The sequence below is a fragment of the Anomaloglossus baeobatrachus genome, chromosome 6 (genome assembly GCF_048569485.1).
Source record: "Anomaloglossus baeobatrachus isolate aAnoBae1 chromosome 6, aAnoBae1.hap1, whole genome shotgun sequence".
In the NCBI taxonomy this organism is placed as follows: Eukaryota; Metazoa; Chordata; class Amphibia; order Anura; family Aromobatidae; genus Anomaloglossus; species Anomaloglossus baeobatrachus.
The window spans coordinates 237496606-237509164 of NC_134358.1; the positions used below are offsets into that span (position 1 = coordinate 237496606).

The 12559-nt window shown below is 40.7% G+C and overlaps 1 protein-coding gene across 2 annotated transcripts in view; it reads left to right on the forward strand.

Annotated features, from left to right (window-relative positions):
- NEDD9 (neural precursor cell expressed, developmentally down-regulated 9) overlaps positions 1-7835 on the forward strand; it is a 177181-nt gene extending 169346 nt beyond the window's left edge. For both annotated transcript variants that reach the window (XM_075314757.1, XM_075314756.1), the window contains 3 exons: positions 1267-2403; positions 6333-6422; positions 6519-7835. In XM_075314757.1, the coding sequence (XP_075170872.1) occupies positions 1267-2403; positions 6333-6422; positions 6519-7028 (1737 nt within the window). In that variant the 3' untranslated portion in view covers positions 7029-7835. The remainder of the gene's footprint in view (positions 1-1266; positions 2404-6332; positions 6423-6518) is intronic.
- Positions 7836-12559: the final 4724 nt, after the last annotated feature.

Sequence of the window (12559 nt, forward strand, 5' to 3'; positions counted from 1 at the left end):
ATGCAAAATATGCTTGCTGTTTTGATTATAGTAATATGAAATAACGCAGACCCTCGAGGGGAAATTCAATGACCAAGCACATAGAATAACTAATTACAATAGGAAAATGGACCTTACCTTCTCCAATATGTGGTGCAATGTCTTCATCTGGGGGTGGCACCACTCCTGTAAAAGGATCCCTTTTACATCAGTCACCACCCAATCAAGAATAACATCACCATAGAGAATGTAAAGAATCCAGTTTTGGTGGAGAGTAGGAAGGCCGACCAGACACATGAGCCAGACTGAGCTTCAACCAATAGTAAGGGGAGGTGGTTTCAACCTAGATCTCCCCTTTTATTGGCGCAGATCTCTTTGCTTACCCAGATTGATGCGGTCATGAGACCTAAATCCCTGCCACATATGTTCAAGCGACCAAGGAATCAGATCACATGACCAGATCACAAGGAGGCAGGTCAGAGTTTGACATGTATGCTCTAAATGAATGAACATGTTTCAGAACCGTATAAAACAGAATAAACAGTATTGGGCATGTTTTAATGTAGATCTGAACTAGAAACATGCCCATCTAATGTCCCCATAGTATCCTTCTCATTGATCACCACTCACAACACTTGTAAGGTTTCCACACTGGTCTGCCCCTTTTTTTTTTTTTTTTTTTTTTTTTTTTTTTTTTTTTTTTTTACAAAGTTTATTCATGTTTTCCCAGCAATTATGTATATAATGTTTAATGGGGTAGTACCGCAAGCTTGTGCTTCATCAATATCCAGTTTCCCCTCCTTCCACCCACATAGTTGGTGCAAATATTCCATAGATATACATATGTACATGGTTACCTTTACTGAACTTAGCTCTCCAAGCAGATGGGGTCAAAAATTATTCTACTCAGTGCTGCTTGCAAGACAGTCACTATCTTACTGTAGTGCTATGGAGAGTGCAATCTGTACTGAGCATGTGCAAGATTTCAGGAGTGGGGAGGATGCCATCGAAAGGAGTTTGTCAGATGAGGAGGGGGAGTTACAGCTGAGTGTTAAGAAAATATTAGAATCCATCTGGGATGGATTTGCAAACTCCACGCACCATCCTCATCAGGGCTAGTGAATTTGTTTCTTGATAAATACAGATTATATTGTTAGATTTTGTGCCAGAACCTTTTGTAATGACTTCCATCATCAAATATCATACGGTATTAGTAAAACTTAAATGTAATATTGTTAATGCAGACAAGTGTTTTAAATGACTAATCTGTTATACTTCTGTTTTCAGGTTTACAATATATTACCGTCTGCTAAGGATAAAGCATATGACTTTCCATCATCCATGAAACAAAGGCCAGAAGCAACTTATGACACTCTGCCTCCAAGCTCCAAAACCTGTCAAGAGCAGTGCAAAAAGATGAATGGCGTTAGCCAGTTGCACTTTGAGGCTACTTCAAGGAAAGGTTGTGTGTATGACTTTCCTCGTAACCAGCTCAGTCAAACTGCATCAGATGATTATGACTTTCCTCGAGGAGTTAACAGCCATGGCGATGCTGGATCAGATGACCAGGAAGGAATCTATGATTTCCCACCACAAGTTCAGCAGGACTGCAAAAGAGTGCAGGACGTAACAGATGGTGTAAATAGGCTGTCCTTCTCTAGCACTGGAAGCACTAGAAGCAACATGTCTACGTCTTCCACAACTTCCAAGGAATCCTCTGTAGCTTCCTCACCATCTCAGGATAAAAAACTGTTAATGGATCCAGACTCTGCTATAGAATTGTTATTGAGACTTCAGCAAACAGTGGCAATGTCAGTGTCTAAGTTATTAACTTTTGTTAATGCCGAGTGGCGATCATATGGATACATGGAAAGACATATCAATGAAATACATTCTGCTGTAGACAAAGTACATCAGGCTCTGTATGACTATATCCAGTTCTCAAAAGGAGCTACGATAAATGCCTCTTTTATTTCAGAGCCTAGCCTTTATAATAAAATGAAAAGAGAATTGCACAGACTTGATGATTCCCATCAGATCTTGGCTCAGACCAGCCAAGACCTCAACAACTTCAACTGGTCCCTCAACGTCCTTTCTTACAATAAAGCAGCCAACAAATGTGACAGTCTAGAAAGATTTGTCATGGTAGCGCGGACAATTGTAGACGATGCTAAGCAGTTAACCACCACTATCAGTATTAATGGTGAACTTTTATTTAAGCAAGCAAATGTCCAAAAGCAAAAACCTTCAGACACCATTCCCAGTAGCTCAGAGTTGATGTACAGTGGCACAAAGGCCCAGATTATTCAAGCAGAGGGTACTCAGCCTGTGACGCAAATGGGAAAAGACCACAATCCAAACTTTAAGAATCGGGAGGGTTCAATAAGAAGTTGGATGGATGACTATGACTATGTCCATTTACAGGTAAAAACAGGTTTCTACTCTAGTGTACATATTTTTGTGTGTTCTTTATATCTTTTTTTTTGACCATTCGCGAAGATTAATCTTCCCAATTCCAGCCTTGCTGAAGCATCCCCAGATAATCACCGATCCTCCACCAAATTTCACAGTGGGTTCAAAACAGTCTTGTATGCCTCTCCAGGTCTCCGTCTAACCATTAGACAACCAGGTGTTGGGCAAAGCTGAAAATTACTCATCAGATAAGATTACCTTACTTAAGAAATTGGCCAGGTATTGGGCAGATTAAACTTTGCGAAGGACGTATGAATCAAGCCACTTACAAGGTTATCCTGGAAAAAAATAGTTGCTTGCTTCTGCTCAGGCAATGTTCCCCAACTCTGAGGACTGTTTTTTCCAGCATGACAAGGCGCTATGCCACACAGCACCCTTTGAAAACCTCTGGAATGTAATCAAGAGGAAGATGGATAGTCACAAGCTATCAAATAAAGAACTGCTTAAATTTTTGCAGTGTGAAAGACTGGTGGAAAGCATGCCAAAGCGCATGAAAGCTGTGATTAAAAATCATTGTTATTCCACAAAATATTGATTCTTGAATTCTTCCTAAATTAAAACCTTAGTATTGTTGTTTCTAAATTATTCTGAACTTATTTTTTTGCATTATTTGAGGTCTGAAAGCAATGAGTTTTCTTATTTTACCATCTCTAATTTTCAGAAAATAAATACAAAATGTATTGCTTGGAAATTCGGAGATATGTTGTCAGTAGTTCATAGAATAAAAGAACAATTTACATCTTACTCAAATATACCATAACACTTCTCCAGAGCCCTTGTATTAACAGTAAGATGGGAGCCCCCTATATATTTCCATTTATAGATAACTGACCAGAGTGGGTACTTGTTGTGGTTTCTTTTTGTGGATTGAGTTGAAGCCTTTATTGGTCACGGTTTACATAAATATTTTGGATCACATTTATCCCATGCTCTAAGGCTGAGCACTTATATCTGGGTTTCCATCTACATTTCTGAATGACAGGATTCAGACAACAACCCCAAAGGATCCATTCACTGAGGCAGCAGCATTACTTTGAACTCCACCTGGCCACTGATCTTTTCAGAAGTGCACGAATCTGTAGTCAACCTTGATCTTGTGCACAATAAAAAAAATCAATACTGCTGAATCCCAGGACAGACTAGTCTGAGGTGACTCCATCTGCCTTATAGGGAATCTTCTGTTCGGGGTTCCATCTGAGTCATGCATTTCAGAAATGTATATGGAAACCCAATGTAAGCACTCAGCGTAGAGCACAGGTTAAATGTGAGCTGAGCCTTACTGCAATCTTTGTATGAAGAATTAATCAACAGAAGGTCAACAATTGGTTTTATTTTCATTTTTCTGCTATTTGGTGTGGTAAAATTGATAAGACTGCTTTATTCAGGTCATTACAATTGGAGCAATACCACATTTATGTAGGTTGTGGGTTTTTTTTTGTTTTTTTTTTTCTTTCCGCTTTTACTCAATAAAAACAATTTTATAGAAATAATTATATTTAAATCTGTATATTCTGAGAGCTTTTACGTTTATTATTTTGTGGACTGAGTTGAGTGGGGGCTTATTTTTTTGCTGGAGAAGATTGTTTTCACCTATACCACTTTTATTTACATGCAACTTGTGATTGTGTTTTATTCCACTTTTTTTCTGGGTACATGATTAAAGCATTGTTGTATGCAGGGCTTTTTTTTTATTTTTCTTTACGGTGTTCACTGAAGGGGTTAAGTAGTGTGACAGGTTTGGGGTTTTTTTTGTTGTTCTTTCTTTTTAAACATAGAGCGGGCCATTCTGCAGATCGATGCTGCTATCACGATTGACAGTGGCATCAGCAGGGCTGTGGAGTCGGAGTCGGAGTCGTGGAGTCGGAGTCTGAGTCGGAGCTCATTTTGGTGGAGTCGGAGTCGGAGTTGGAGTCGGTATAAAATGCACCGACTCCGACTCCTAAAATATATAATAAATTGGGGACAGGAGTGCAATGCAGAATGTGCTGAATATTTTACTAAATAATAACATTTAGTATAATGCTTATATTTAAGTGAAAAATCTATTGTAGTATAATGTGAACATCAGACATTTAATTGTTTTTATGATACAATAATCAAGATATTTGGATAGAACATAAAATATTTATTGGATACAACTTTAGAACACAAAAAACTAATAAATTGTAAATATGTAATATTATATATATATACACAGTGTATATACACACACAAGATATATATGTAATCTACTGTATATTACATAGTGTATTACATATTTACAATTTATTACAGTTTTTTGTGTTCTAAAGTTGTATCCAATAAATATATTTTATGTTCTATCCAAATATCTTGATTATTGTATCATAAAAATTATTAAATGTCTAATGTTCACATACACATATTCATGTACTACAATAAATTTTTCACCTAACTATAAGCAATATATGTAGGAGTCTGAGTCTGAGTCTGAGTCTGAGTCTGAGTCTGAGTCTGAGTCTGAGTCTGAGTCTGAGTCTGAGTCTGAGTCTGAGTCTGAGTCTGAGTCTGAGTCTGAGTCTGAGTCTGAGTCTGAGTCTGAGTCTGAGTCTGAGTCTGAGTCTGAGTCTGAGTCTGAGTCTGAGTCTGAGTCTGAGTCTGAGTCTGAGTCTGAGTCTGAGTCTGAGTCTGAGTCTGAGTCTGAGTCGGTGCAAGAGAATTTGAGGAGTCGGAGTCTGAGTCGAAGGTTTGGCTTACCGACTCCACAGCCCTGGGCATCAGAAGGGTTAAACGCCCGCAATCGGTGCTAGCACCAATCATGGGCATTACAGCAGGGTGTCGGGTGCGATGCATAGCTAACACCTGCTGATCTCGCCAACGCGATCTTCCACTGTACATTTGTGGGAACGCACTTCTGCGGAGCTGTACATGTACAGCAGATGTAGTTAAGGGGTTAAAATGTGAGCATAAAGCAACTTGATAATTTACTATTCTTTCCAAAACTGTAGTGTATTGCAGCCATTTACCCATTTTTCCAGAAGTTCTGAGGTGTTATGTATGGTTTGCGTGCTGTCAGGTAGCAGATGTTCCGCCTTTGCTATGTGTCGGCATGTAAATATTGATGTAGTGAAGGGCCTGACTAACCAGCCCCCTTCTTTGTGTCCAGATCAGTCATGGAGTAGTATGCCTGGTTTAGCTAATGAACTTAGCCAGCCAAACTGCCTATTCATGGTGATAATATCTTCCATGTTTTACTTCTAGTATATGGCTATGTTCACACATTGCAGATTTTTTTTTCCCATACTGTTTGCTTTTCACCGTACCAGTAAAAATCAATTTCAGAAATCTTATGCACACAATTTTGTGTTTTTTTGTTTTTTGTGTTTTTTTTTATTCTTGGCTTAATCGGAAAACTGTTGTTTTGGGGTTTTAGGGGTTGTTTTGGGGTTTTTTTGGTTTTTTTTTTTTTTTATTGCAGCATGTCAATTCTTTACACATTTTTGCATGTTTTTGTTTGTTTGGGGGTTTTTTTTCCACCTCAGAGTACAAAAAATGAAAACAATGCTTTTTTTGGTAATTGAAACTATGTAAACATGTTACTGTAGCTAAATGAGACACCCAAACTAATATTTTTTTTCTTTACTGCTTTTATTCCACTGTCTATAATTGTCTGACTAGAAGGGGGCTGGTGGGAGATGGGGTTGTTGGAATTATTGTGTTGGATCACTTGTACCTGTTTTAGTATTAGCGCAGAAGTTTCAGATCTCCGTCAGTCAGGGGCAGGGCTGTTTTTAGATCTGGAAATTTTTTGCAAATTTGCAGTTTCTATATTTATAACCGCGTGAGATTATCTTCTCTAATGTGATTTGGTATTTCCATTGTGTAATAACTAAAACAAATGGGACTCTTTACTTTTATTTCAGGGTAAAGAAGAATTTGAGCGTCACCAGAGAGAACTTCTAGAGAAGGAAAATATTATGAAGCAAGGGAAACCACAACTGGAACAGCATCAGGTATACTTTCTACCGTGATTTATTTATTTTCTTACTGCCGGCCGCTATTTTTAGAAGGCTGAAAGGAGATGATGTTTTTCATTATCTGTGTTGCAGCTGAGTCAGTTCCAGCAGCTGGAGCGGGAGATTACCACACCAGTGGAAAATGATATCTCAAAGTGGAAGTCGCCTCACAGCGTTCCTGCTGAAAGCAGTTCTCTGACTCCTCAAGATAAGCAGCTACTGTCCTTCTACTCTGACCAGTGCGAGACCCTCTTCATCTCTCTTCTTAATTCCATCGACGCCTTCTTCAATTGCATGAGCACGGCGCAGCCCCCCAGGATCTTCGTTGCTCACAGCAAGTTTGTCATCCTGAGTGCACACAAATTGGTCTTTATTGGTGACACGCTTTCAAGACAAGTTTCCACAAAGGAAATCTGCCATAGACTGCTGAATTCCAGTAACCAGCTGTGCGAACTACTTAAAAATATTGTAATGGCCACTAAAATGGCCGCTCTGAACTACCCGAGTGCCGCTTCGTTGCAGGACATGGTGGACCGTGTGACAGAACTGGCCAATCAGGCGCAGCTTTTTAAACTTTCTTTAGCGCAGATGGCTTCTTTATGAGAGCGGCCATATACAGAATAGTTGTGTATATTATTCAATACTAGGAGCTCATTGTATATAGAAATTATATTTTTGTAGATTTTTATCGTTGAAAGATCAAATTTTGCTATTTTACTTATACCATGAAGTTTAGCATGAGCATTGTAATGTATGACCTACATATCCATGATGTTTACTCACTGCACATTATGTCCTGTGTAAATACAATGAATTAACAAACCTGCCATTTACTATTGGTCGTCTCTGGAATTATATGGTTTTCTTTTCTTGTGCCTTTTTTATTTAAAAAAAAATAAGGGTAGAATTGACTCCTGCAGAATATATATTATATAGCATAGGGAGATCTGCAGCAGGGGGATCAGATTTTAGTGTTGAAGGCTGAGCATTATATCAGATCTCACTGAGCAGAGATGGACTGCATGGTAATTATTTCAGTGTATCCAGGCGATCGATTCCTGTACTAGAAGTCATGATCGGCCAGTATGTAAGATATTTTATTTGCCTCTACTTTGAACATAGTGGTTTTGTGGGATTCCCCGCCCCCCCACCAAACACACCCCTTAACACCCACTAACCCCCCCCCTCCCATCCTCCCGACCCACCCCCTCTCAATGACTGACATTTAGTATCTGACTACATTTCAAAGTAGCTTATGGGAAATAGTGTCATAATTTGAGTATCTTGTTTTTAGGGTATTATTTTTATTAAAGTAATGTTATTGCAGTAAATGGTAATTGTGTTGTATGTGTGTATATATAAAATGTATGAAGCAAAAAAATGATTTTTATAAAGAATCTTACTAAAGAATTCAGTGTCTGCATTGCATTGATGGCCACCTGTAATCCATGTATGTCACACTAAACAACTTACCAGCGATCTTAACAACGATACAACCTGATAGGGATCGCTGGTAAGTTGCTAGGAGGTCGCTGGTGAGATGTCACACTAAGCGACGCTTCAGCGATCCCACCAGCAACCTGACCTGGCAGGGATCGCTGGAGCGTCGCTACACGGGTTGCTGGTGAGCTGTCACACAGGCAGATCTTACCAGCAACCAGTGACCAGCCCCCAGCCAGCAGCAACTCGTGGAAGCATGCTGCGCTTGGTAACTAAGGTAAATATTGGGTAACCAACCCGATATTTACCTTGGTTACCAGCGCACACCGCTTAGCGCTGGCTCCCTGCACACCTAGCCACAGTACACATCGGGTTAATTACCCGATGTGTACTCTGCTACGTGTACAGGCAGCAGAAGCTGGCTTCTGCGGACGCTGGTAACCACGGTAAACATCGGGTAACCAAGAAGCCCTTACCTTGGTTACCCAATATTTACCTTCGTTACCAGCGTCCGCCGCTCCCTGTTCCATTCAGCAACAACCAGCGACCTCACAGCAGGGGCCAGGTTGTTGCTGGATGTCACACACAGCAACATCACTAGCAAGTTGTGCCTCAGCAGCGATGTTGCGAGCGATGTTGCTTAGTGTGACGTGGCCTTTACTCTGACGAAAAACTCAGCACAGACAGATGAGGATAGTGAGTCTGTTGTAGATAATTTCACATTTTATTTAGATCTGGCACCCAGGAAGAGACTGTTTAGACCAATAAGTGGTCTTTATCGTGGACATCTAGGTCAGGTATATGCATTTTAGGGCATAATTGAAAAGCTTTGTGTTCACCTATTCCCTAAACTACATATACCTGGTGGTGCCTGTCCCAGATGCCCTTGATAAAAACCACTTGTTGGCCAAAAGGTTGGCTATTATCTGTCTGTTCCTTGGTGCCGGATCTAATTACAATATGAAAAGTATTATCTACAACAAAGACTCACTATCCTTATCTCAGTCAGCGAAGACTTTTTTTTTTGTCAAGTATATTACAGGATTATCCTTTCTTTAAAGGGTTTTGTTCCCATGAAAGTTTAATTTTAAAGTTTATTTTTATCAATAGATCTTGAAATAATTATACTTTTTCCACAATTTGATGTGTTTTAAAAAAATATTGTTCCTATACAGATAGCAGGGCATAGGATCACAGCTCAGTATTTTTGTGAGGTAAAACCATTTAAAAAAAAAAAAAGGCAGGGAAATGCTTTACCTTGAAGAACAATTTGCGATCCCATGCTGTAAGGCTTTGTGCGCACGTGTGCGCTCTGCACCGCACACAAAAGGTCCGCTTCAGAGCGCAGCTGAAAACCTCAGTTCTGAAGTGCCTGGTGCCTGCAGAATTCGTGCGCTCTGCATGCTGCCTCTCCCTATAGACAGCATGCAAAGCGCACGAAAGAAGTGACATGTCACTTCTTAGAACGCACACTTCGGGCAGCAGCCGAATCGCTGCGCTCTAATACACCACGTGCGCATGTCTCATGCACAATCAATCTTCATAGATTGTGTAGGGGACGCAGGACGCATGCAGTTACGCTGCGGTGCAGATCGCAGCGTAACTGCATGCAATACGCACACGTGCACATAGCCTAAAGTCTTTTCAGTCTTCCCCTTCCCTGGAAACGTATGATCAGACCATGTCCCTGTACAGTTAGACATGGCTATTACACAGTGTATAGCAGGGACCATTTAGAAGTTGATCTCCACACAGGAACTTTTTTTTTTTTTTTTTTCTCCTCCAATTGTGCATCTTATCCCAAGATCGATTTTGATTAAAATAAACTTTTTTTTTTTTTGGGGGGGGGGGGGGGACCTCTTTAAGCACAACTACCCTGCAACAGTAGCGTTGGCATCTCCCTATGTGTGCACCGTGTATTAATATCCCATATAGAGATGATGAATGAGTATTGAACTCTTGATTCCAGGTTAACTAGTACATTACAGATGTTTGCAGGTGAACCAAGCAGGGAGATATTCTGTAATCAGCCTATGTTCATGTAATTAAACCAAACAGATTATCTAATGCAGGGGTAGGCAGCCTTTTTTCTACCAAAGGTTATTTTCGATGTTTATATAATAATTTGGGGGCTGTCTAAAATTAGCAACTTGAAAATGATCCTGCTGTATTTGGTCACACAATGAACTCCCTTAAATGTAATGGCTGGCACTGCTTCTCTTTTGTGCGGCTCTGATGTTAGGTGGTAACTATGATGTTACTACTTGCAACTGCTTTTCCTGATTTTATGTCTGTCTGGATTTGCAGTCAACTCTCATGCAAGCTCTACAAAATTTCTCGCAAAATTAGTGGTTTCTAAACTCAAAGTACATTACACTTCATGTCTCCTCACGCTCATCATTACTCCTGTGCGACTGTTATATATAAATTGCATAGGAGACACAAAGACTTTAGCATATACATCACATAGACACTGGGACTGAAGAATATGCATCACATAGGAGACATTGGACCTAAAGTATATACAATAGGAGACTAGAGTTACTTAACAGGAAACACTGGTGCTGGGTTATATAAAATTATGTATTGAACCCATTCTATGCTTGGGTGTCAAATATTTTTGTCGAGCATTCACTGGAAGTGAAATGTATTTGTGGTGTAAACTCTGAGACTGTGGGTCGGGCCTTTATCTATTCCTCCCATGGCTGCTTTCCTCCATTCTTATTTAAATTTTGTGCCGTGGTCACCACCATTTATCTCTATGGCCGGCGTGTGCACAGTGCTATGTTAAGGTTTTAGTTGAATCATTCAATAAAATGGTGCCAGAGTCTGCGTGCGCATACTGCAATCTCCACAGCTATTTTATTGAAGTTGCTATCTCTGCATATATCATCTGAAACAAACTGATGATATTCGCAGAGACAGTGTCTTCAATAAAATGGCACCAGATTTCGCAGTATGCACACACGCTGACTCCGGAATCATTATATTGACGAATTCAACTACAATATGAACATAGCACATGCTTCTTCTTTCATCTATTTCTCCCCTGGCTGCTTTCCTCCCCTCCTTTTATTTAAATTTCGCACCCTGTCTCTGCCATTTATCCCTATGGCCAGCATGTGCACAGTGCAATATTTACATTGTAGCTGAATCATTCAATAATATGGGGCCGGAGTCGGCGTCTGTGCAAGCCACAATCTCTGCGCCATTTTCTTGAAGACCCTGTTTCTGTGAATATCATCTGAAACAAACTGGTGATATTCGCAGAGACAGTGTCTTCAATAAAATGGCTCTAGAGTTTGGCTTCTAGAGCATGCACGCAGTGACTCTGACGTTTTATTGAAGATTTCAACTATTACGTGAACTTGGCACTGTACACGCACTGGCCATCCCAGCTTCAGACAGAAGGATGCTTCAGTATAGATCTAGTTGTCCATAGCAACCAATCAGAGCTCAGCTTTCACTTTACCTCAGCAGCTTCAATGCTGAAAGCTGCATTCTGGTTATAGGCAGCCAGAACGATCTTCCTATGAGGCAATTCTCATAGGTGAGGTCCCAGTTACTTCTGCAGTGGCTAACCTCCCCCTTTTTTATTTTCTTTTTCTTCTCTTCTACTTCTTAAAGGGAACCAATCAGGATTTTCATATATATAAGCTAAAGCCAGTGCAGTACTGGCACTATAAGGCAGATCCTCTACATACCATTAGTGGTCAGCTTGGATGTTTAGGCTTTCAAATCCAAGAAAGTGAAGTTTACAAATTTGTCAGATTGATTGACCGTTTCACTGGAGCAGAAAATAACCGGGCTGGTATTCATCTGGATTCCCTCCCCTCCCCCGCCGCCTGTTCCTCCCTCTCTGGCCCTAATTTTTCTATTCAGTAAGATGGTGTCAGAGTTGGCGCCTGCGAATAGCGCTTAACTCCAGCGCCATCTTTCTGAAGCCTGTGTTACCCCCTGCTGTTCTATTCTTCCAACTGAGAGGGTGGTGCATGCGCCCTCATATCTTCTGCTCTCATGACCGCGGCAGCTCGCACGGCCACAACAGCAGAGGAGAACAGCTGATCGGAGGACACCGTGCCGCCCCAAGACACCGTGCCAGCGCCAGGTTGAAGAAGCCAGAAGACCAGGATCGTGGAGGGGTGAGAGGGATTAATAAACATGGATTCTCAGTGTGTCTGTGTATTTACTTCTAATAAAGTAATTTTTGTGTGGTGTCCTTGGTTTTTTTTTTTGTTTTTTTTTTTTGTTATATAAACCCTTTTGTTGGAGATTCTTAATGGCCGGGTCAAACTTGGCCTGACATTAGGCTATGTGCCCACGGCAGTTTGTACCTGTGGATATATCCGCAGGCACATCTGCAGCTGCTCCCCAGAATCCGCAGCTATTTTTAGATGCGGTAAACCTGCGGGCTTTCGTGCGACTTACCTGCGGAAGTCCCAGCCTCTATCTCTATAGTGGAGGGCCGGGATTTCCGCAGAAATAATTGACATGCAATTATGTGCAGCTGCCGGACATCCACAGCATATTCCGCAGCCGCACGTACACACAGCATGGACACAGCACTCCCCATGTCCCATAGGATAACATGGGGAGTGTCTGTACATGCTGAAACCTGCAGATTTATCTGGAAAATCTAGAAAATCCATGGATTTTCCGCAGATAAATCCGCAGGTTTAATCTCCCTTGGGTAC